The sequence below is a fragment of the Ailuropoda melanoleuca genome, chromosome 5 (assembly GCF_002007445.2).
Source record: "Ailuropoda melanoleuca isolate Jingjing chromosome 5, ASM200744v2, whole genome shotgun sequence".
Classification (NCBI taxonomy): Eukaryota; Metazoa; Chordata; class Mammalia; order Carnivora; family Ursidae; genus Ailuropoda; species Ailuropoda melanoleuca.
In genome coordinates this window covers 61,475,732-61,500,864 of record NC_048222.1, presented here as the reverse complement: position 1 = coordinate 61,500,864, position 25,133 = coordinate 61,475,732, and the positions used below count along the sequence as shown (strand labels likewise).

At 50.4% G+C, this 25,133-nt stretch overlaps 2 protein-coding genes across 4 annotated transcripts; one reads left to right on the top strand and one right to left on the bottom strand.

Moving 5' to 3' along the window:
• The first annotated feature begins 854 nt into the window (after positions 1 to 854).
• Positions 855 to 7,319, top strand: LOC100473415 (creatine kinase U-type, mitochondrial). 3 transcript variants are annotated; one of them, XM_002913180.4, is made up of 10 exons: positions 855 to 991; positions 1,821 to 2,138; positions 2,774 to 2,972; positions 3,176 to 3,271; positions 3,630 to 3,851; positions 3,986 to 4,071; positions 4,194 to 4,317; positions 6,420 to 6,554; positions 6,755 to 6,880; positions 7,085 to 7,319. In XM_002913180.4, exons 2-10 carry the CDS (start codon positions 1,990 to 1,992, stop codon positions 7,199 to 7,201), a joined length of 1,254 nt encoding a protein of 417 aa, XP_002913226.1. In that variant the 5' UTR covers positions 855 to 991; positions 1,821 to 1,989; the 3' UTR covers positions 7,202 to 7,319. The 3 variants fall into 3 exon arrangements, with proteins under 3 accessions (XP_002913226.1, XP_019657233.1, XP_034516939.1); XM_019801674.2 differs by having other exon boundaries at positions 865 to 991; positions 1,854 to 2,138; XM_034661048.1 differs by lacking the exon at positions 855 to 991 and having other exon boundaries at positions 1,753 to 2,138.
• A 210-nt stretch (positions 7,320 to 7,529) lies between these two features.
• On the bottom strand, positions 7,530 to 23,244 carry STRC (stereocilin). The gene is made up of 29 exons (XM_002913241.3): positions 23,199 to 23,244; positions 22,110 to 22,895; positions 21,995 to 22,019; positions 20,006 to 21,260; positions 18,913 to 18,975; positions 18,724 to 18,834; positions 18,389 to 18,555; positions 18,006 to 18,192; positions 17,756 to 17,871; positions 17,360 to 17,492; positions 16,819 to 17,001; positions 16,495 to 16,533; positions 16,151 to 16,318; positions 15,910 to 15,975; positions 15,332 to 15,457; positions 14,963 to 15,021; positions 14,072 to 14,195; positions 13,848 to 13,960; positions 12,132 to 12,267; positions 11,540 to 11,736; positions 11,250 to 11,340; positions 10,895 to 11,051; positions 10,085 to 10,254; positions 9,330 to 9,485; positions 8,810 to 8,952; positions 8,469 to 8,617; positions 8,116 to 8,213; positions 7,873 to 8,020; positions 7,530 to 7,677 (listed from the first exon to the last, which is right to left on the bottom strand). Exons 1-29 carry the CDS (start codon positions 23,242 to 23,244, stop codon positions 7,571 to 7,573), a joined length of 5,319 nt encoding a protein of 1,772 aa, XP_002913287.1. The 3' UTR covers positions 7,530 to 7,570.
• Positions 23,245 to 25,133: the final 1,889 nt, after the last annotated feature.

The window sequence follows — 25,133 nt, the reverse complement described above, 5'->3', positions numbered from 1 at the left end:
TCCTTCTGTAATTCTCTCTTCTTGTTTCCTACCACTTTAATCTTAGTAACCACCCTCTCAATCAAATAACAACCCTACTGCTCTGGAAGATTATCTCCCTTCTTTATCGACGTAAATATACACCATTCCAAGTAATTATATTTGCTTACTCATAACTACTCCTTAACCTAGACAATGAGCCCACAGGTAACATTTTCCATCTCTTCGAAAGTGACTCTAACTATAGAACTCTTATCTACTCTCTGATACTTGCTCTCTTACCAAAAGAAGGAATTAAATGACAGACACAGAAGAGAGGTGGATGGCTTCTAAGGATACCCACAAATGAGGAAGGGAGGAAAAGGAACACAAGGGAAGCCTGAGAAGAATAAAGGGAATCAGAGTATAGGGGTGGGGTCTCATCAGTGCGGCCAGAGGACAATGTGAAGGGAATTTCTCTTTCTCAAATAAGATATCCAAGTATCTTGCTATCTTGTGGGTACACCAAGATAGCTGAGAGAAGGGACTAACACCACCATACCTACTCCACCTTAACTGACTTTCCATAATGAAGCCCCAAATCTCTATTTTGGCTCCAGCATTCGTTCTCTTTCCTGCCAGGACAAAGGTCAAGTCACACCTAAGTCACACTTTGAACTGTGGGAACACACCCTCTCAAATCTGAATATACACCTCAGGAGGAGAGAGGACAGAGGACCAGTAGGGAGGCAGGCATTCCCTGTCAACCTTATGCCCTTGAACACCACTCCCCTTTACACCCTGTATTAAACGGCATTAAGGAGCCAAAGAGGCAACACCTGTGGTGGTTGGAGACCTGTGCCTGCCTGTTCCATTCCTACATGCCGTCATCTTACCACACCCTTCACCTCACTTTACACTCCCCTCCAGCCCAGGAACTGGAAGCTACAAAGAGGAAAGAGAAGGGAGAGGAGAAAGAGGAAACTAACGATTCCCTGCCCAACTCCAGCTCCATACCCAGTGCAACCAACAGGTAGGCAAGCTTGCAGAGAATACTCAGAGGGAGTCCTGTGGGGAGCAAACATTTCTGAACCTGGATAAAGCAGGAAGAATTAAAAGATCAAAGGTGAAATAGAAGATGGGGAGGAGGAGGGAGGGAGAAAAGCCGGAGATCATGAGAAGTGGAGGCAGGGCAGAGCTTCAGGCTTGGGACTGAGTGGGGGTAGGGAACACAATATAAACGGGATTAGAGTTAATGTTTCTCTCGTTCGTCTCAGGGAATCCTTCCACAACATTTTAAGAATAGCACAGGTGTGGCAGAAGGGCGCCTTGGTCCACTTCCTGGTTCTCAGGAAAAGGTGACCTTGAGCTACTAGGCGCCTTTTCCAGTGTCTGCCTCTGTGCATTTTTCCTGTCTTTCTCTGGTATCTGTACTTATTCCGCGGTTTCTCCCGCGGCCGCCTCCCCTGAGAATATGAAGAGGTTACTGGGAAGGCCAAAAACTAGAGAAGAGGTTGTGCAATGTCAGCCTTGCACACCCAGAGTAACGAATAGGGTTCCGAATTAAATGGAGAGGCTTGGGGGAAGGGTGTTCGGCTTTCTCGGGTCCCCTCGGGTGCTGTCCTGTACTTGGTGCTGAAATCTGGGCGACCTCGTCTCAGGTAGGCCCGCGTCCCCAGCCTAGAGTTGGGGAGCTCTGTACCCCTAATCTACCTGGCGGTGCTTCCCACCTCTGCCCCCGCACACCTAGCGCGGTCGCAGGCGGAAAGGCGGGGCGTGCTTGAGCCCCACCCCTGGAGACTGCGGCTGGGGCCTCCCTCTCCTCCACCGCCCGCCGCTAGCTCATTGCGCCTCTCCTGCAGTCTGGTTGGAACCCGCTCCTTCTCCCGCTTCAGCCTCCACTCGGGCCCCCATTTCGGCTCCAGACTCGCACCCAATTCCGGCCCTCAGTCCTCCTGGTTGCATCCTCCCTCTCCGTTCCTGCCCTGCGCCAGCTCCCGCTCCGGGATTGAGTAGCCGGACCCTCAAGCCATGGCTGGTCCCTTCTCTCGTCTGCTGTCCGCCCGCCCGGGGCTCAGACTCCTGGCTTTGGCTGGAGCTGGGTCTCTAGCCGCTGGGTTTCTGCTCCGCCCGGAACCTGTAAGAGCCGCCAGTGAACGACGAAGGCTGTATCCCCCGAGGTATCAGTGTCTGAGGCGCAGGGGTGTGTGTTGGGGGGGGGGGACGGTTACGAAGATGGGGATGGAGATGAGGACCCGGTCAACAAAGACAGGTTATAATCACGAAGGCTCTGGAGTGGAGTGCTGTACAATCTGGAGACCTCAGTGGGTTAGGGATTGAGGCCAAAACCGTGAGGCTAATGCATTCCCGGGGACCTGTAATCCGCAGTCCCCGCCCCCAAGACCCGCTCTGGCCCTGTGAGTTCTGGCTGCACCCACGCTGCCGAAATCCCTAATTCAGAAACCGGGAACTATCCTTTTCGCTTTCCTCCATCGCCCTTCCTGCTGTTTCCCCCCATTTCCTGAAGTCCCCTCCTTGGTCTTTCCCCTCCCCCATCCCTAATGTGCTAATGGTAGGAAAGAACTGAGCGAATCTAGGGGAATTGATCCAGTCAGGCAGAGGAAGCTAGAACTGTTGGGAAAGAATAGACCCTGAAAGTCCCTAAAGAGATTACCAAGGTTTAGGCTCCCTCTAATCTCCCCTTCCTCCCAAGGAGCAAAGCCAGACATGGCTAACTGGATAGCTCCCTGCTGACTGCACTGGGTCTAGGCCCCCTGTGCCCTCCCTCCATGGTTACTGGGTACCCCCTCCCTAGCGCTGAGTACCCAGACCTCCGAAAGCACAACAACTGCATGGCCAGTCACCTGACCCCAGCAGTCTATGCCCGGCTCTGCGACAAGACCACACCCACTGGTTGGACGCTAGATCAGTGTATCCAGACTGGCGTGGACAACCCCGGCCACCCCTTCATCAAGACTGTGGGCATGGTGGCTGGAGATGAGGAGACCTATGAGGTAGGGGGCCACCAGAGTTTCCCTGGTGACCCAACTCATCTTCCCAGTAATCCCAGCTCCTTCCCCCTACAGACCCTTCACTTTCCCTTAAGGCTGGACCTTCCATACTCACGTTTTCTGACCCAGTGAAATCAATCCACAGCTAAAGCCTGGAAAGGGATCCCCTCTCTTTAACCACCCTCTCGCTCTTAATTCCCCATCAGGTATTTGCTGAGCTGTTTGATCCTGTGATACAAGAGCGACACAATGGATATGACCCCCGAACAATGAAACATACCACTGACCTGGATGCCAGCAAGGTAGTTCAGATATTCCATTTCTGATTGCATTGCCTTATGTACAACACGCTGTTTCTTTAATCCCTTCACCTTAATTATTTCCTGACTCGGAGTCATTATACTGCTGAACTTTTAGCCTTGGTGTGGGGGGAGGAATTGTATCTTAAGCAGCAGCGGATATGGAGAGGAGAGGGTAGATGAGAGTGACCATACCCCAAAGTAGGCAGTTTGAGGGAGGGTTCATAAAGTCCCCTTCAGTTGGAGTACTTGCCCATTGGACTTCTCCTTCCAATGCATGCAGTGAGGATCCCTACAGTCCTTAAGGTCTCTCCCACCCACTGTGTTTCTGTGACTTATATTAATTTCTCTTATTCCCTAGATCCGTTCTGGCTACTTTGATGAGAGGTATGTATTGTCCTCGAGAGTCAGAACTGGCCGAAGTATCCGCGGACTCAGTCTTCCTCCAGCCTGCACTAGGGCAGAGCGACGAGAGGTGGAACGTGTTGTAGTGGATGCACTGAGTGGCCTCAAGGGCGACCTGGCTGGACGTTACTACCGGCTCAGTGAGATGACAGAGGCTGAACAGCAGCAGCTTATTGACGTGAGGGGCCTTGAGAGGGAGCAGGGTTGAGGAGCAGATGAAAAGAAGAGTCAGAGGGGAGGGTGGGCCAGATAAGCTAGAGGCCCAGGGGCTACTGTGAGGATTCCTAAACCAAGTCCTTTTACTTGCCTCAGGATCACTTCCTATTTGATAAGCCTGTGTCCCCACTGCTGACTGCAGCAGGAATGGCTCGAGACTGGCCAGATGCTCGTGGGATCTGGTATGAGGCTTACCTTACCTCTTTTGTCCCCATGCCCCTTAAGTGCCCTTTATTCCTCTATCTCCTGCAGTTCTGGACGACCTGCCTCTTGATCCCTGTCTTTTTCTGTTTTCTGCTCTCAGGCACAACAATGAGAAGAGCTTCTTGATCTGGGTGAATGAGGAGGATCACACTCGGGTCATCTCCATGGAGAAGGGTGGCAACATGAAGAGAGTATTTGAAAGATTCTGTCGAGGCCTCAAAGAGGTTGGAGAAGAATGTATAAGGGAACTAGGTGGGAGGACATAAGGAAAAACCAAAGACTAGACTATATAATTTATCAACCAACTCAGGACACTTTTGATAGCAAAGGGGATCACCGTCAGTCACTCCAGGACAAGATACCAGGACTGTCCAGGGAAAACTAGGATACACGGTTTAGAAAGAATAGAAAGAGAGAAAGAGAGAAAGAATGTCGTGAGTCTAAGGTAGTAAATAAAGAGTTGCCAGATAAGACAAAGAAGAAATAACTGAGATAGTGGGTCAGTGCCTGGAATGTGTGGAGTGTACAGATTAGGAAAAGTATGAGCCTGGATCAACGTAGGGAGTGAAAGATTGGTGTGTTCACGATTGCAATGTAACCACCCAGTTCTGAGCCAAGGAAGGCCTTGGCTCTGGATTCTCTCATTCTTGCTAAAGTAATCGTGTCTAGGTTTTAAGCTGAGAGCGGGAGGGAGACCAGGGAAAATGGAAGATGGAATGGGTTAAGTTTCAGAATTCCTCAAGTGGCTCTACTGAATTCCTCAGTCTTATATGGATTAGTTCTCCATATTCTATTCTAGATTAGGAATCCCTATAAGCCCAGTTCTTATTGTATGTTCTCATATATACATTTCTATTTTGGACTTGTAAAGACAGAGAGCGTCTCTTCTTTTAGATTCTAGCTGGGAAGTTTTTTTTTTTTTTAAGATTTTTTATTTATTTATTCGACAGCGATAGAGACAGCCAGTGAGAGAGGGGATACAAGCAGGGGGAGTGGGAGAGGAAGAAGCAGGCTCATAGCGGAGGAACCTGATGTGGGGCTCGATCCCATAACGCCGGGATCATGCCCTGAGCCGAAGGCAGACGCTTAACCGCTGTGCCACCCAGGCACCCCGATAGCTGGGAAGTTTTTATTGTTTCTGGCAAATAACATAACATATTCTGACTGTAAGTGGGTAGGAAAGTACTTTTTAAATGATATGCCTCAGGTTTCTCATCTGTAAAATTGGGATAATAAGGCTTCCTACATTTTATGTTGTGGGGATTAAATGAGATAATGCATGTGAAGTGCCTGGCCCTTAATAAATGTTCAGTAAGTGTTAGTTCCTATTATTATTTTTCTAGATGGAAGGGTTTCCCCTTGTTCAGCCTGTTAGATACCCCCACCATGTGATGGTTTTTTTTCTGAACTATGAATAGGGTCCCCTTTACTCAGGTAGTTTTCATGTCCATCACTCTGGCAGATCCCCTGTCTCTTGAACTCTAATGGTCGTCTCCATGATTAGGATGCTCAAGTGAAACAAAATACCCTTCCTATACTCCCCTCCCCACTCCCTCACGCACACCTATAATATGAGTCTGGCTCTTCTAGACTGTTTGCACCTCTCTCTCTGCCTTCTCACATGTGCTTTTTTTTTTTTTTTTTTTTAAAGATTTTATTTATTTATTTGACAGAGATAGAGACAGCCAGCGAGAAAGGGAACACAAGCAGGGGGAGTGGGAGAGGAAGAAGCAGGCTCACAGCAGAGGAGCCCGATGTGGGGCTCGATCCCGCAACGCCGGGATCACGCCCTGAGCCGAAGGCAGACGCCCAACCACTGTGCCACCCAGGCGCCCCTCACATGTGCTTTTTCCACAGCTAACAGAAGGCTTTCTTGCCTCTCCCTGTTGCAAAGCCTACACCCTCGTGTTATGTGTGAAAGAACCCTTCCAAACTCTAGGCTCATTAGCAAAGCAAAGATAATCCATGCATGCTGAGCTTATTGAATAATCATCCCTTTCTCAGTTCAGTTTACCACCTCCACTCATTTCCCTAGACCATCCCGGATGCATCATTCCCCCAAGTTTCTCTTCTTCCACACACAAGATATTTTTCTGTAATCTTACCATTATGGGCTTGCAACATCAAAATTACCTTGTATGCATGAGAATAACACAGCATTTACACACACACACACACACACACACACACACACACACAGAGCACTGTCATTTTTTCACAGCCCAAGTTTCTGGTTCTAGACATATTTCTAGAGTTCCTGTAGGTCTGACTAAGGGAGGGTTCACATATCCCTGACTTTTCACTAACAGAGCCTTTATGGACTCAGGTGGAGCGGCTGATCCAGGAGCGTGGCTGGGAATTCATGTGGAATGAGCGTTTGGGATACATCTTGACCTGTCCGTCTAACCTGGGCACTGGACTTCGGGCAGGAGTGCACGTCAAACTGCCCCTGCTAAGCAAAGTAAAGGAATTGTGGGGTTAGAACGGTGTGTGAGTGAGGAAGGTGGCTGTGTGTGGGTGGGAGGGTGTGAGCATTTTGGAATGGAGCCAGACATATTGTGGCTAGAAATGTCAGGGGAAGGAGCTCTGAGCACATTCAGGGTAAAACAAGCCTCTGCCACTATTGACACTGCCCCCCAACCCCTATCTCCTCCGCTCTAGGATAGCCGCTTCCCAAAGATCCTGGAGAACTTAAGGCTCCAAAAGCGCGGTACTGGAGGAGTGGACACAGCTGCCACGGGCAGCGTCTTTGACATCTCTAATTTGGACCGACTGGGCAAGTCAGAGGTGAGATCCTTAAGGATTAGGGTGAGGACAGGTATAGGTCTGTGGGGGGTTGCAATATGATGGAGAGGGGGCCCCATGAATCTGAAATGAAATTCAGTTTCAGTGGGGAGGCAACTGGAAATGAGTTCCTAGAGCAGGCAAATCAGTGGTAAAGGAGGAAACTCAAGTTATGGGAAGCAGAGATCAAGGGTCAGTGTCCTTCAGGTGGAGCTGGTGCAGCTGGTCATCGATGGAGTAAACTATTTGATTGATTGTGAACGGCGTCTGGAGAGAGGCCAGGATATCCGCATCCCTCCACCTCTTGTCCACAATAAGCATTAAATCCTCCTCCCCAGAAGATGACTCAAGATCCCCAGGACTTCTGCTCATTCCGGTGCGGCCCATTCTCCTTGCCCTGGATGCCCCCAACTCCCTTCTGTCCTAGTAAAGACTCCTTGCTATGCTCTAGCTGTCTGTGTTATTTCTAATGGTTGGGTGAGGAGGGACTAGCCTCCAGGAAAGGAAAAGAAGCAGTGGGGTTATTTATGATGGAAAGAAGACTCCAGATATGGCATGCCAGGAATACTGATTCTCAGGTGGGTGGAAAGCATTAGCATTTTACCCATATTCTTCATCAGCTTCCTGAGGATAATTAGAATGCATTTCCGTTTGCACTTTATTATAAAGTTTCTTTCCCAATAATCTCTCCCTTTAGCTGTAGAGACAGGTTTGTAGCAGGTTGCCAAGGAAGCAGATGGTCAATGCCATGGCCCAGGAGGGTTGTGACCAGTCCTGAAGGCCCCAGGCTGTGCTTCGACCTATAATGAGACAGAGTATGGAAGGAATATTACAACTCTGTTCCCCAGGAACCATTGATATATGGAAACTATCTGCCCAGACCCCTTTATTCCAGGGATCTCCCTGAGTGGGTCCTATGAGCCAGAGAGTACCAAGTTCAGGGTCAGATTTTGGGTCAGGAGTTGGAGGGTCAGGCTGTGCATTTGGGAACTCACCCTGCTGTTCTGGGCTCTCCTTCCCCTCATGTTGTGCCCATGCCACAGCTCGTCGCTGCTCAGGACTCAGAAAGGCCATTTGTTCAGGAGTGACAGCCACAGCCTGAACACTTGTGAGACTGGATAGCTGGGTGGGGCTGAATACCACCTGGGGGTGGGGACAGGAATTGGTACACCCATTGCAGCTCCTGTTGGGCCCTGGCTCTCTGTGGTCACCTCACACCCCAGCCCATCAATACTTACAGCAAATTTAGGAGCAGGGATGACAGAAATAGCAAGAGGGGTAAGGCCCTGGATCTGTTCCTGCAGCAGTGCTGAAAGAGCCAGGTCTGGGATCCCCGCTGTTGAAGTAAGTGGGATGAGTGTCCAAATGTTGTCTTATGCTGGCCTTCCCCTTCTCTTCAAACTTATAGACCTTCTCCAACCTCTTCCAAAGTATCCTACCATACACCTTTCACAACACATCTCCAACCTCTTACCTGAATACCTTCTCAGACTCCCATCTTAAGAATTCCAGAGTGGTCCTCCACCAATCCAGCCATGGTATGGAAACCAACCCCTGACAACTAGTACCAGCAGTGGTCCAGCCTCCCTACCTGCTATTGTGCCAATTTCGGTAAAGATCTCGGGCCCCCAGTTACTGATGGGGCCAAAACCACCAGGCAGCACAAGAAGCTGGGCCAGAACTTCCAGTTGCTCCTCAGAACACCGGAGATGCAGATTGCCCAGGAAGAGAGCTGCTTGGCTGTGGAAGAGTGGGATGAAAGGGAGAAAAATTCAGCCACAGTGATAGGGTCCATGGATGTGAGATGGGAGTATAGATGACTTCAAGTGAGGTCCCTTCCTCCATGGGACCACTCCTTCATGAGCCTTCCAACCCCAGTGAGTTCACCCTTACATCAGCACCACCACCCACACCTTTCCCTCCACAGGTGACCTAAATTCCCAACTGCTGATATGCTGTAGCTCCTCCGGCCGAAGTCCACAGAGTGTATAACCCAGCGCAGTCAGGTGAAGGAAGTCCAGGTGGCTCACATGCCGGCCACTCTGCCGCAAGAAACTGGAGACCACAACCCGGAGCTGGATGGGGATGGAGGGCACAGAATAAGGAGAGAAATCACAGGAAATTCATGGAAGGGGAAGTGATTAGGGAAGTGACAAGTGCTGCTGGATTATATACTTGTATTATGAAGACCTGAAGGTCCAATAGCCATGGGGAAGGTTGAGGATCCAAAAAAGAGAAGGCCAGGGAAAACAGGCAGGAGGGAGTTTTACCCATTCAGGGCCCCAAAGTGAATAAATCACAGAGTTCCTCACATCACAAGTATGAGGTATTTAAAAATAGAAAGAATGGCCAGGCAGGGTGACAGGAAAAAATTCCTTGGGCTTTAGGTGACCTGGAGGCCTGGATCTGTGGAATGGATGTTGGAAGGTAGTAGGAAAAGGGAAGGTGTTACCTGGATGGAGCTCCAGCCATCTATCTGCCCCAGGGTGCTCAGCACTCCCCAGTCCACTAGGATCAGCTCCTGTAGTTCCCGCTCTCCTAGACCTATCAAGAGCCGACCCAGCTGCAGGATCTGCTCAGGACGGAATCCCCGGGGAGGACCCCACAACTAGGAGAAAGAGAAGAACAATGTGAATGGAAAAGCACTGGTCTAGGGAGTCAGAATGCTGGGTCTTAGTCACGCCTCTGACCTTAGCTGTGTAACTGTAAGCAAATCACTTGCCTCTCTAGGTCTTTAGTTTCCTCAACTGTAAAATGAGGATTGGTTTAAGGTTCCTCTGACTAAGGTGTTACTGAAAGACACTAGAGTCTCAGTAGGGAAGAATAGCAGACTTTAGTCCTTGGGTTCTAAACTTTTATGTGCACCGGACTCACTGGGAATGCCTGTTAAAATGCAGATCCCGAGAGCCCTACGAAGATTCTTCAGTGAGTCTAGCATGGAACCCTGGCATCAGCATTTTAAAAACCTGCTCCCTGGGTAATTTTGATACACAGTAAAGTTTGGTAACCACTGCTTTCTTCCCTCTACCCACCGCACCAGCTTCCTTTTTTCCATACTCATCCCCTCTGACTTCCTACTCAGGATCCAAACTCCAACTCTCTAATTCTTTGATTCCTGTTTCTCCCACCTCTTACCCAGTTATCCATTCCCGTGTGTCCTGTACTACACCCAACCAGCTTCCTCACGTTGGCCTCTCCATCCCTAACCTGTTTTGCCTTGCCCATCGCTGCCCGTAATTCTTCAGGCCCAAGTCCTGGGTCTCCTGCAAATAATGCCAGGCAGTCCTCAAAGTCTGAGAGCTCCATCTCTGCAATCTGGGTTGCTGACCAGGCTGCTGGGAATGTCCCCCGTACATCTGCACAATTTGGCACAGGTTCTGAAGGGGTAAGGCAGGCACAGGGGGTCAGTGTAGAACTAAACTATGCCCAGAGAGATAGCTATAGGTGGAATGACCCCTCCAACCTTCAGATAGGATGATGTGGATGCTATGGGCCAAAGGATTACTATAGTGTGAGAATTATAGGACTCAAAGGATATTAGAAAAAGTAAGTGACTAGAGAGGACAAGCCCCTCATTGTATAAATGGAAGACTGAGGGAGGTTGCCTAGGGATTTAATGGCAGGTTTAGATCAGAACCCAGGTCTTTGACCCCACAGTGTCTCCCTCCTACATCCTAAGCATCTTCCCAAGAGATAGCTCCATACTCTAGCATAGAGTCAATCCTAGAAGCTGGGTCACTGTTAACAGGGATAAGAGAATAGCAAAAGGGAAGTCCTGGGCTAAAAATGTAATGAGTTCTAAATTTCGAGGGCTATAGAATCCTAGAACTAGAAAAGATCTTGAAGATCATCCCTCTAACCACTGTGGTTTATAGATTAGAAAACCCAAGCCCAGAGAACAGAAAGTGTCCAAATCTACTCAAAGGGCACAGCATACCTAGAGCCTAAACTGACTACATTGCTGGATATTCTTTCCTATACACCCCAATAGACGTATGAATATTTGGGTAGTTTTACCTGGGAGATCTTCTGCAGTAGGCCGTACAACCCCAGCTACCAAGGCTGCTTTCTTGGGAGCAAGCTGTGGCCCACCACATAGCCGTCCAACTCTGCTCTGCTCCCAGCTCTGCTGCTTCTCTAGGAGCCGCTCCAGGGTCTCTGGGCCCAAGGCTTCCTGTGTGAGAAGGTAGATGGAGGGTGCAGAGACCTAGGAAGGTCAGGGCCAGCTGCGGCGGCTGTAATTCCAAAGTCCTATATCTTTTTAGCAGTTTCCCCCAGATTCAGGCTTCACATTCCTTGTCCTCAGCCTCCTTGGCCTTAGCTCCCCAGTCCCCTCTCTGCTCTTACTCCCTCCCTTGTTCCTTCACCTCACCCTGGGGATCAAGGAAATAGCTTCAGTAGACAGAGTGAGTACTAGGCGTCCAGCTTGCTCTACTTCACCCTGGCTCCACAACTCTGGCTTCCTGGGGGACAGGAAGAAGATCAGAGGCTGGGATGCTGAGAGAACTGTGAGGGAAGGGAAGGGGGAAAGAGGACGTGCTAGGACTGGGGACTCAGGGCTCCAAGGAACCATGAGTATATTGAATGAGCTTCCACTGATGATGGTGGTTAAGAGGGTGGGTGTAGGATGAGTTAGAATTGGAAGTTCCCGAAGGTTCATACCCAAGAACAGGCTCCTGTGACAGGAGCCATCCCAGCTCTGTGGCAAATGGCTCTCCTAGGCAGAAGCCCTGTAGCTGATTGAGATGGGCCAGCAGGATTGGTAGAGGGATCCGTCGTGTACTCTCCATTCCCAGGAATCCAACCAAGGGGCCCAATGTCTCCAACACTTCCCTTGAGACTGTTGTCTCCTTTGGAGCCTGGAGAGAGGCATCAGGCCTTGGGACAATGCACCTCTGACTCAGGGGACCAGACTCTTTGATCAAGACACCGAAACCTTTGATTTTTATCTCCCTCCAGCTTCCAGCTCAAAACCCTATGATGTTCACTGCTATTGTTTACTTTCTTAAATAAGGGGCCCAGATAGGCAGAAATGCTAGGAGATGGAATCCAAGGGATTTCTGGGGACTCTAATGAATGTGGATAAGAAATAGGAACCAGGTTCTCAAGGAATGGATCTAGGGGCTAGGGTCTTGTGGACAAGAACCTGTTTGGCATCAAAAGTGTGGGGCTGGGACTAGAAGACAGAGAGCATTGTCTGAGAGGTAAAGATTATCCAGGCAGCAGCTCTGAGTCTGGTAGGTTGGACTCTTACCAAGTTTTGTAGTGCCCTCTCTGCCAGGGCTACCCGGTGGAGTGGGGTCAGTGCCAGCAGCTGTTCTGGAGCTCCTCGTACCAGCTCCACCACCAACATAATAGATTCATTGGACAGTCTATCCATCATTCGGACCCTATAGCAATTTGACAACAGGGGCCATCAGAAATGAGCCCTATTGAAAAGAGATTGCAGAATGCCACATTGCCCAGACAAGAGAGGTAACATCAGACCAATCTTTATGGCCCTGGACAGGATCTGATATTAAATTGCCCCAGATGCAATTCCCATCATAGTGTTTAAAGGGAGACAACAAAAGGAATGACATATTTCTAGTCTTCCTGAGAAATGACCAATGATCTTACCATCTAATGGAATCCAAAACCCCAAGTATTAAATATCATTAAACTCCCCCCCATTGATAGATTAGGAAGAAGGATCCCAGAGGTGGTGGGATCTTATTCCCAATTTCTCTTTTCCACAGCGCCACCCTTCCTCTACTTGTTGTGAGGAGGTCCTCTCTCTCATTTGCATAGTGCTACACAGTTTACCAAGTTCTTTTGGGTGTTCTCTCATTTGATCCTTATGACAAGATCTTGAGGTAAAACAGGTATTTTTCTTACTCTTTCACGGAGGAGGAACTCAGGTCTTCCAACTCATGGTCTAGGATCTTTCACCTTATCCAGGTTCTTGGAATCCTAAATTATCTCCAAGAACCAATAAATTTAAACAGATTTGAATGTCTTTTTTTTTTAAAGCCCTCTTGCCCCAAAATTAGAAGTGATATTCTTTACTTTATCTAGGGTTGCCAATTCTGGAACTGGAACTAGGCCGTGTAGCACAAAGGCTAAAATCTGTGGAAAGGCCTATAAAAATGTAAGGATGGAGTCAACCGCTTTTACCGTCACCTCATCCCTAGGAAGACTAACACCAGCCTTTTTCTACCCTAACTTACAGTTCAGATGGCAATGAGGTAGGGATGGGGGTAAAATGGAAAAAGAAGCCTATGAGAGATATTCATGAACCCGAGAGTCTGTTAGGAGGACTCAGGTTCATGAGTTTTCTCTCCCCACAACTCTTACCCATACCTGAATGTGCTCTGCCACATTCCTGCTATGGGACCATCCTGCCTAAGCTTGAATAGCTCTTGAGTAGTTGATGTTGGGACTTCACTACACCAATTTTCCTTATATTTTGCAAGAATCTGATTTTTAGTCACTTGTCCTTGTGATGCCCAATAGGGCCATTCAGAAACATGCCAATCTATTTTCTATTTGGTAGCCCTCGGGGTGTTTGAAGGCATTTATGTTTCATAAATGTTCTTTTTCTCGGGGTGTTTGAAGGCATGCATGTTTCATACATGTTCTTTTTCAGTACTCCACTGAACACACACTGACAACATGGTTGCTTAAGCAGACAACAATCCTCTAGGGCAGAATTGGACCATTGCCTCCCTCAGTTCAGATATTCTATCTCTATTAATATGGCTTAGGTTATATTAGGCCACATCATAGTGTTGCCCACTCTCAGCTGTCCCATGTTGGGTCCATGTTCTGGGAGCCAGTCAATACATAGAGCAACTTTGAATAAAATCCTCCACTTTGGGCTATAACCATCAGAAAGAAAACCACCACCTTAAGGGTACTTCCTAAGGGCAGATCTTCAGTACCAAGCTGAGACTTCTAAGGAGCCAGCATCTCTAGTTGCAGCACTTACGGTAAATCCAGGAGTAGCTTGGTGTCTAGCCCACTCAGTTCTGGACCCAGGGTTGCCAACTCTGGCTCTGGCATGGTCATCCTCCGCTGTAGTTCTGCCCAGATACAGGCTCTCTGTAGGACAAGTGGAGAAACAGGTCAGGACCAAGTCCGGCATGGGGGCTGGATTCTGTATCCAGGGTCCCTACCTCCCTGCTCCAACTACTGCCTAAGCACCGCTCTCACCAGGCTCCCTCGAACCCCAGTGGGCAGCTGATAGAGCACGTGCACTACTTCAAGGAAGTCTGCCATCAAGTTGATCTGCTGCAGAAACTCACACGACATGCCCCCTGCCAGGGTGCCCAGAGCCCTGTAGGTGTGTGAGTGGATAGATGTTCATTCAACACATGCCATGGTCTGTCTGCTCCTTGTGTCAACGCTCTCAAAACAAGTACAGATGTTCACTTATGGTAACTTATAGTTTGAGAAATGTTTTTTCATAGATACTCTCATTGGCTCCCCACATCATCACTATCAGAGAGGAAAAGAAACATGCACAGAGGTCAAGCAACATTCCCAACATCACTCTATTACACACATGGTAAACTGAGCCTAGAGCTATGTCTTTAGATTCTGAAATCCATGATTCCTTTACTGTGGGTGGAGGTTAGGTGATACTTATTTCTGTTTATTGCTGCTTGGCCAGTGGTTCTGATTAACTAACTGGATTAAAATAACAACAGCAAATGTCTATTGGGAGCTTGCATGGGGCCAGGCACTGTATTAAGTATGACTTATCTCATTTAATCCTCACAAATACATACTATGAGGTAGGTACTATTTTAGTTCTCATTCTATAGAAGAAAAAACTGAAGCTTAGAGAGATTAAATGACTTGCCCAAGATACAAATACATGTCAGGCCTGGGACCTGAACGCAGGTTTTCTGAATCCCTTAAACTAGTCAGGGTAGTTGTGGTCCTGTGGGAGGGCAAGAGGCTAAAGTGAGGAGGAGCCAAGGCTGGGATGACGCGTCGTTCATTCCATCTCCCATTGCATATCACATGGAGCCTGGCACATGGTAAGGGCTCAAAAAATGTGAGTCAAATTAAACTCACTGCTCAATGCAAGTTACTCACTGCAGATTCCTGAGTGTCAGGTTGGTGGGCACCTGCATTTTCTTCCAGAGAAACTGTGCCTACAAGAGAGAAAACGAGGAGCAGCGCCCCAGCAGAGATACTTGCCCAAGAACTTAAGATGTCTTGGACCCAGGCCTTCCTCCCCACCGTGTGGGTCCCACCAACCTCCTACTCTCCCAAATGCACATTCCTCTGAGAGAGAGAGAGAGAGAGAGAGAAATGGAGGGTTAGGGAGGAGGGAGAAGGAAAGAGCAAAACAAATCACATTATAAAGTATAAGGGATGCTCGGGATAACATGCCCAAACTAGGGCTGACGGGTAAAAGAGGTGGAACGTAGAGGGCTGTTCTGGGATGAGTGGGAGAATTACCTGCTGTTCAGACCAGGGCAGCTCGCGGTAGCGCCTTCGGTTAGCCAGAAGAGTGGTGGAGTCCAGCTGCAGCAGCTTGAGCGGGAGCAGGGGAAGCAGGCAGTCTGGCCAGGTGGTGGGGATGGGCTGCTGGTGGGGGTGTGTGTAGCAGTGTAGTGATAGGTAAGAAGGGAACCGTGGGGACAGGAAGGCACCAAAGCTAGGGTATGGATGGATGGCCCATGCCACTAGAGCAGGGCACGCCTGAGAGCCGTCACATTGAAGGGGGCTGTGGGCAAGTCTTGCTGCTCTTTAGGCACCTGGTGGACTAAAGTCCTCTCTTAGCTTTGGTCTTTTTATCTGAAAGCAGGGTGATTGGCTTGGAAGATTTCTCAGACCCTCCTTGCTTTGACATTCGAGGCCAGTGTGAATCACGCTGTCCTGTCTCTGGAACTGGGGAGAGCTGCTAATGTCTTGGTGGGCACAGAGCCAGTCTGGACTCTCAGGGCCCCTGCAGGGGGAGTGTGTGAGGCAGCACCAGCCATATGAAACTCCCCTGGGACATGGAGGGGGGCTTGGTTCGGAGATGCCACACGTACCTGACCAGGGATACACAGAGCTGCACTGGCACCTGTTGAACCTATGTTTTTAACTCCATCTTTCACCTGCATGAGAATTGGCAGTGTGTGTGTGTGTGTGTGTGTGTGTGTGTGTGTGTGTGTGTGTGTCTGTAAGGAAGGGGGGAGGTTTGGGAGGCTTTCCTTGGCCACAGAGAAGATGTCCCCTCCTTCCCCAGAGCCCACATTCCTGAGTGTCTCATCCTCCCTGCCACTCTCCTACCCGAAAGGTCTGCAACAACGCTGCGGTCTGGCAGGCTGAGAGGCGTGATAGTTCAGGGGCCAGGCAGGAGCAGGCCCTGACCAGAACTCGCCTAGGGATGGCCTGGAGTGTCTGGGAGCTGAGGCCTGGCAGCAGAGGGTGCAAGAAGCAGAGTTCCTCCAGGGACAGCTGGGGAGCAAGAGAGACAAGAATCCTGAAGAAGAGAGGCAGGGCGGTAGGGAAGACAACAATCACAGTACAGCGACAGGTATGACGAGCTTAGAGGGAAGAAAGGGGCAGATGCAGGAGCCAGGGAAAGGGGGACAGGGACCTCTGGAGGATGTTGAGAAGATGTTGCTACTCACATCATGCCTAGGGAGGAGCCGTCCAAGCAGTAAAACAGCCTAAGGTAGGATGGGACAGGAAACAAGAGCTCTGAGATCCTGATAGCCAGGTTTTAAACGAGTCCCTAGGGCCTACCCTCCAAAACTTCCAGCTCCCTCTCTACCACCCCCAGTGACTAGCCTGGCTCCAGGCTCTTCTTGATCTGAGGAAGGGGGATGAGGGAGTCCTCCCTGGGACAGAGAAAAAGGAGGCTCCAGAGGAGCTGATGGTATCCCTGAATATAATTCTTTTGACTGGGGTTCCCAGGGGTGGAAGGTGGATGCCGGAGAGTGAGATAGACCCACCTGGGCAGGTGTGACACTGGTTCCCTGCAGGGCAGGAAGCATGGCTCTAAGCTGGGGCTCTGACAGCTCCTGCAGGAAGCGGAGGCCCAACTGAGGGAAGAGAGGGGCCCAGACTCGCAGCTCCCGGGGGCTCAGCACAGCTCCTCCAGATGAGCGCAACACTCCCAGAAGTTCATATGCCACCTGTAAGCAAAGAAGGTTTGGGACTGGAAAGAAAAGACACGTGAACCTTAAACTTCCTATCTAATCCTACATTTGGATCTCCCAGGGCCTGGGCTAGGGCTTAGAACCCGGGATGGGATAGGAATAGATTGGGTTTAAGATGTCAAAGGGTATATTTGGGGTGTCATAGGCCAAATAGCATAGGGTCAGGAAGAGGTGGTAACAGATGAGAATGACCATGGAGAAAGGAACAGAGGTGGCAGAGGTCGAGGGAGGACTCGCATGGTTGTGCTCAAGCTTGGTTGAGATGATGGGGCAAGTCCTCCACACAGACCCAAAGAAAACCTGGAGTCTTGTAGGTCTGTGCCAAGGGGCTCACCCGTCCTTGTGGGCTGAGGGTCCCGTTGGCCGCACATTCCAGCAGCCCCCGTTCTACCGGCCCCATTGGATCACTCAAGGGTACCAGGCTCTGCAGCTCCTCAGGGCTCAGGAAACAGGCGAGGGGCCCCAGCCTGAGAAGGGCACGAAGCTGGCCTTCATGTGGTCATGGAAGCTGGCACTAAGGTGGGGACCATGTAGGTACATAGAGTAGGCACCCTGACCGCTAAACTAGGAACTATGGGTGCCATAGATAGGCCTCTGTCCTGGAGTCCGATACTGCCTGGGGCCACTGCCTACTTTCTTGCCCCTTCCTTCCAAGATCCCAACCTACCATGGCAGCCGTCCTCACCTCTCTCCCAATGTGGCCTTGATCACTGACCCCACAACCACTCACCTGCGTACCTGTTCTTCTCCGTCCTGGACACTCTGGTTCACCAGGCTGCGTAGCACATGTCGGGCATGCCCTGGCCCAAGACCTGCTGCTGGCCAGCTATCCTCCAGGGCCTGGATCTGAGATGAGGGTCAGCTTGTGCTAGGGTCACTGTGGGACACTCGTGGGGAGGAGCTCACCAGGAGGCACGCTACTGACTCCTGTCCCACCTAGCAGCAGATGGGCTAGTCAAGTTAAGAGGATCATGTCCTACCTGGTGAGGGCTGAGCTGCAGAAAGTTTTCCAGAGGGAGGTGGGGGAGCAGGGGCAGCACTGCCCACAGTAGCTCCTGGGACCAGGCAGGAACTTCCCCAAATAGCTCAGGGGCCAGCAGGCGCTTTGCAAGAGCCTCCTTCTGGTCAGGCCTCATTCCTGGGCTGTAATCCCGGATGGCAGCCAGGCTGGGGAGAGTAATGGGTCTCAGCCCTTGGCCCTGTTCCAAACTGTTGTCCGCTGGTACTTTGCAGCCCTACTGTCATGGGCCAGAAGGAGACTCTCCCTAATTTTAACAGAGAGGATCTCAGGAGGCAGCTGCACTAGGCTGGTGGAGTTGGCCTGACCCTGACAGGATCAGGAGGAGTGGCGCGGGGCCCTTACACACTGTCATTGGCCAACAGGGACGGTGGGAAGCGCATCAGGTCAGAGACAGCCAAGAAGGGGATGAGCGGTGACAGGTCAATGAAGAGCTGGGAGGTGAGGCGCGGGTACCGCTGGAGCAGCAAGGCTGTCAGGCGACCCAGGGCCTGCTCCTCCGATGGTGGTACCTGCAGGGGGCACAGGAATGGATGCTGACTCTGGAAATGCTCACAATCCTTGCCATCCCCTCTCGAGTGCCTCTTTCCACTGTGCAAGCCCTCTGCAACCCAGGTTCCAGGTGCTCTTGATTCCTAGATTTCTCCCTCCACCCTGGTTCCCCCTCTCTCAGTGCCCACCTGCAGCTGGGCCCAGGAACGGTGCATGAGTGTCAGGAAGCCCTGAGCAGCCTCCCTCTCTGCTGAAAGCACCAGCTGCTGGAGATTTTCCGGTGGCATGTGCAGGTATGCCTGGGAGCAGGAGGTTATTGTGGACACGGCCTCACTGGGTTGTGACCCAGCCCACCCACGTGCCCCTCCATCTGTTACCTTCACTAGAATCTGCAGGGCCCAAACACTCTTCTCCCTCTGGAGCAGATCCCATAGCACAGGCTGGTGGGGAGACAGACAAGATGCCAAGAGATGCCTCCTCTGTCCCTCCTGCATCTTCCTCAGGCCCTCCAACTCCACTTGCTAGGATGCTTGTCCTTCATCTGAGGCTAGTATGTGTGTCTCCTCAGATATGAAACTCCTTTAGGCCACGGATGATGTCTCTAACTTCTCCTGTATCTTTTTCCATGCCAGGTTCATTGTTGGCTCAATAAATAAATACTTGGAGATCTGAACCAAATTACTATGAATCTGTCTGAAATCATTTCACTGGATGCAGGGCTTGAGAAAGGTGGGCCCTAACATGGAGTAAGGAATCTTTACATAGCCTACAGAATCTAGCAAGGTGTCTTCCATATAACAGGCAACCGATGAATGAATTATGTATTTATGTATTCTAGCCCCTTCACTCTACAGAGAAGAAACAGAAGCCCAGAAAACCTCAATTAAATTATTTGCCTAACACCACACTAATTTGTGACACAGTTGAACCCAGAACCCAAGTCTTCCGATTTGTAGTTGCCCTGAATTTTTCTCAGTTCTGCCTTATCTTCCTTTATTTTGCCAGCATCCAATCCTCACTCTCTAGGGACAGAATTAGGGCCCTCCAACTTGATCGCTTTCCTTTCTGGAGCAGAAAGGGGGAGAGTCAAAGAGTCATAATAATGCGATAACATTTATTGCATGTTTATGTATCCTGCTATATACATAAGCCCACAGCATGTCTTATCTTATGTAACCCTACAGCCACCCTAAAAAAAAGTGGCATGATTATTCTGCCCCATTTATGGATAAAAAATATTGCCCAGAGAGGTTAAATAACTTGTTCAAGGTTGATCACAGAACTAAGATGTGAACCCAAGCCTGTCTGACTCCAGAGCTATATGCTTAAACCACTGTACTATACTATACTATACTATACTATACTATACTATACTATACTATACTATACTATTATCCTCTCAGTATTAGAGAAATCATTTGCAGGACCTTCCCTCTGTTCCAGGGGCTTTCACCTTGGCAGATCACTCACGCTGAAGCAGGCCAACAGCTCCATCTTGTTTATAACAGAGCTGGGGCTGGCAGTGGGTTCAAAGCCCAGTGGGGTCGGCCGTTCCTCCTGTTCCAGGTACTCTGCGACTGTCCGCAGCACACTGCGCCGGCCCTCTGGGCGGAAGGCATCCCAGAAGGAGCAGTTGTCTGGGAGACTGGAGAGCATCAGGGCCTGACCCAGCATTCCCTGGGCCTCAGTCCCCCTGGCCCCTGGACCCAGGAGAAAGGTCAGCAGGCGCAGGAGATAGTGTAGGCGTGTGGAGTGGGCAAGGGCTGGTACAGAGGACTGACAGCGTGGCAACTGGGATAGCATGCCAAGCAGGAAGGGAGCTGGGGCCAGGCACAGTGGGGATGGTCCCAGTGGTGGCAGAGAGGGCAGAAGAGGGCCCAGTAGCCCCTCTAGGAAGCAAGTGTCATTGCCCCCACGACTTATCCTGCACTGGCCTGCTAGCCAAGGCCAGAAGGGCACCAGAGCTTCATACACGGTGTCATTAGCACAGACCATCATCAGGAAGCTGCCCCCATCTGGGCAGCGTTCCCCACAAGGTCCAACGTGGCAGGGTGGGAAGGCAGTGACATCTGGGGTGGGGCCCTGGCACACATGCTGAACCCAAGCCTGATTGCTGGCGGGCACAGCCTGCAGACCCCCCTCTCCACACAGCCGCTCAGCCCACAGAGTCTCATTCTCCAAGAAGCAGCCCCAGAAGATCTCTGGGGTGAGGGGAACAGGGGGCAGGCCTTCCGGACAGCTGGTAGGGGGTGGGAGCAGGCCAGCACAGAGCTGCTTTACCAGGCGGCGGTTGGGGCCAGACAGGGCTGAAAAGGAGACGTTGCTACATATTGCCTCCAGGAACTGATCAGGAAACTGGTCATGGCAAGCCTGTAGCCAGGCTTGGGCACCTGGTGCCCACGAGACTGCGTACCACACAGCCGTCTGGCAGATGGCAGCGGTGCTGGGAGGGGGCTGCGGGGTGATGGGCTTGGCGTGCTGGCAGAGCAAGTGGATGGAGAAGTTGGAAATGCTGTGGGGTGGTGCTGGGCCTGAGTGGTTCTCGCAGAGGGCCTCCACAGAGATGGCTCGCCGCTGGCGAGGGCTGATGTGGGCCGAGGGCTGGGAAGCCCTGGGCAGAGGCACACCTGTGCTCAGGCAGTGGAGGAGGGCAGGGGGTGGAGGTGGCGATCCAGACAGAAAGCCCAGCGCCTGGACATCCCAGGAAAGGTTGTGCCGGATGCCCCTGGGTGTAGAGGGAGGACCAGGCAGCATCTGGTCAGTTTACGTTTCCTCCAGTTGAACATCCTGCATGGGGGCTGGCAAGCACAGGCTTTCTTTTCTAAAAGTCCCTGGGAGTATAGGTGTTACTGGTTTAAATACTGGAATGGTGGAAATGGGAGAGAGAGCTGTCCTGTCAAGGCACAAAATCATCTAGGAGGAGCCCAGTTGGAGTCCCTTCTGTCCACCTGACTTCCTTCTTTCTCCTTTCTTCATATGCTTTTAGGTAGCTTAAATGCAACCCTTGGCTGGCCTCATATCAGGAAATCTGCCCAGCAACTGAGTCAGTCTGACTACACTCTGGCATTGTTGTATTGAAGTAGTAAGGGATGGAGGAATCCAGTCTTATCCCTTCTTCCCACACCCCATCTTTATTAGGTAACATTTATTAAACACTATGTGCGAGGCACTGTTCTAAGTGGCTTACACATACAGTATCAACCCATTCAATCCCTTTCCACAACTCTATGGTGGCTAATATTATCTATGTTTTATAAGAAGGGAAACTGAGGCATAGAATGAGAATGTAACCTCCCCAAGGTCACATGGCTAGGTAAAGGTAGAGCTGGGACACCAACCCAGACAGTCACGTTCCAAAACCACTAAGCAACACCCCTCCCATCAGTTTCCTCCTCCATCTGGAGGCTGATGACTTCCCAAGCCAATCAGAACTCCTCTCCTGATAAGAGAGTTACTTACCATAAAAGCAGCTGCTGAAGGTTGCCTAGGAGGGAAACAGTAAGGAAAAGGACCTCCCCAATCTCACCCCTTCTTTGCCCTGCCACAGCCCAGCCCCAGACTTGGCAGCACTCACCTCCCTGGCACTGCCCATTGGCATCAGGCTCTGGTTGCCCCAGAATGGACAAAACCTCATCCTGTAGGGAGTCGGTGACACGGAGCAGACCTTCCTGGAAGGCAGCATAGAGGGGGGCCCCCACTGTGCGCAGCAGACCTCCCCAAAGAGCCTCCTCAGAGCCCAGCTCCCCTACTGGGGTGAGCAAACCTAAAAGACCCTGCAAAAAGTGGGGGGCTGGCTCCCTCCCATCCAGGCCTGTGGCATTGGTGGGGTCCACACTGGGCTGCACCTGTACCAGGGCCTGCCAGCGTGTACCCTCTAACAGCAGCAGCAGAGAAGGCAACCAGTCAGCCACCAGAACACAGTCAGAGGGCCCATCACGGGTACATGGGGGTCGGGTAGGGGTAGGGGGTCCCATAGGAACTAAGGCTCCTAGCAGCACCTCTGCGAGTCCACCCAGCACACCTGCCTGGTGCCCCAGGAAGTCCCGGGGGGTCTGCTCCTGTCCCAGCAGTGCCAGCACATCCCCTAGCAGCCCTAGCATTGGCTCCCAGTCTGGGCTGCCTCTCAATGTCACTAGGAAGTCATGGAGCCGGAGGGCAGGGGGCTGGAGAGGTGGGGGCTCCCCCACAGGTCCCTCCCCCATTCTCCCAGGCTCAAAGGAAGAAGAAATGTTGGCCAGGAATGCAGAGAACCGTGAGCGGCTGAGGGGTCCCTGGGGAGCCTGGTCCATAGTGGAGAGCAATGACTTCAGGACGGAGAGACCAGGGTCCAGGGACTGAATCCCAGGGGGGACCAGAGTCACTGTAAAGAGAGAAACAGGAGCTCACTAAAGGGGAAGAGCCTAGAACCCAAATCAGCCTTGCCCTGGAACCCAGTTCTAGCTTGGAGCTAAAGATGAGGTGAAGGGGATGGCGAGCTGAGTCCCTTTACTGAATCAGCCTACAGAAAGTCTTGACCTGGTTTCATAACCCTTACTTTCTCCCTAGCTCTAGTCTCTGCCCATCTTCCTTTATCTTTTAAAGAAACCAGTTAATCTCTGCATTCTTAACTCTCTTCTTAGTAACCATCCTCTTCATTCCCAGCCTTGCTCCCTGTTCCTCTCACCTGCACAGGATAGCGGCAGCAGCAGAGGCCAGAGGCTCGGACCCATGTTTCCAGGTGAGCACTGCTAAGAGGTGAGTTCTGGTTATTCTCACCTTGTGTGGGATAGCCAGGTGAGGGCAGGGCACTGCAGGCAGCCTGAGTTGCCACTGACACTGTAGTGTGGTCTTTCAGGAAACAATATCTGTAACCTGACAGGTTTGTCACCTGAGCCACTGAGTATCTGATCCTTTGGCTTTGGAAAGAGGTGTGCTTCTGTGAGAGGGACCGTGATAAGGGATCCCAGGGGGCCCTTGGAGGAGCCCAAGGAGATAGCCTCACTTAAGAGCCAGGAAGCAGATAGCAGTGGGCCGACATGGAGGTGGAGACCTGGAAACCAGGGGTGTAATCTGGTGGGGGGTGGGGGTCTGCAGAAAATTATAAGAAAACAAAGAGGGTCCAAAGGAGTTAAAAAACAAGTAGGATTTGAAGAATTAAGGAAGAAAGGGGGCCCAGAAAAAGGATCTGGGCAGCCAGTATAAACAGAGAAGAGGAATAAAGACCAAGTTCTGGTCCAAGGACATAGCATTCAGGAAGAGGAGAGTTGCTTTCTATTCAGTACCAAGAACCACAAAATGCTAAGAATGGGCAGGACTTCAAGAGGTTATATAGACCAACCCTCCCATTTTATGAATGTGCAACTTGCTCATTGGGCCTTTCGAGTGTTTGGGTTTGCCCTCTGGCTCTCTTCCTGTGGCCTAGGTGAAAGCCCTGTAGAAAATTCTGAGCTGAGAAAAGAGATAAACCAGATTAAATCACTGTGCGAGGGGGCTACTTCCCACACTCACACATACACGCATGCACACACGCACACATGCTCATACTCACACACAGAGAGAGTACTGCTCGTAGATCATTCAGAATAATCTGGTCTGATCAAGGTGAGAAGTCTTTTCTGTCCTCCATTTGTATATCCCCAAAGCCCTTTACCTGATACCAGCGCTAAGTAGTAATTCAACACTGAGGCTCCACTTAAACCATTATTCTGTCCTTCTTTCCTCAGAATCCTCTTCTAGTCTATCCTTCCAAACCCACACATTCAAATCTATTATTAATGAGCTTCTGCCCTAGAAGGTTCACTTAGGATCATAGAATTTTAGAACTGGAAGGGACCTGAGGGATCCTGTGGTAAAAATTCATTTTATAAATGAGGAAATTAAGACCTCCCCAGAACGGAATGACTTGGCCAGGCCTCCAAAGTTGAAGACAGTGCTAGGATTTTCCAAGACAAATAAAATTTAGGATCAGTGAAATGATCTATTGCATCCCTTTGCCAATATTTTCCCTTTGCCCATCAAAGTTACCACATCTAGTCTGGAGAGCAGAGAGGAGAATGAATATGGCCTGGATTCCCAATAGTTTTCTATCTCCTGGTTCCAGCCCATCCTGCAACACATTTGAAGTTCTGCCCTTGGTTCTGTAACCACTGTCTTATGATAAATTCTTCTTTTTTGCTTATAGCATAGCAAAAAAATGAGACAGCTTGGGTTCAAATCTTGACTCCAGTGTTAACTAGCTGTGTGTTGTGGGCAGTTTCTAAACCTCTCTGTGTCATAATGTTCTTTTCTATAAAAGGAGAGATACTGGTATAGATTTATTGAGAGGATTAAATTAGATAATGCATTTAAAGTACTTAGCACAGCAGGTGGCATTCCTCCAACAAAGAGTAAGCACCTATCACATTCCAGGCACTGGTACAAAACAAACATTCACTGAATGTTACTGCTATTGTAATCAGACTAGCTCACTATTAATTATTGTATTTGAAACTAGAGAGTCCTAATTAATACAGAAATTCTTTCCAGGAAGTAGTGTCTTGCGTGGAAAAACCTTTAGAACAGGTACGAAACTAGTTGGCTCAAACAGAGAGAGGAACAATGAGTACTCCCTCAACCCAGG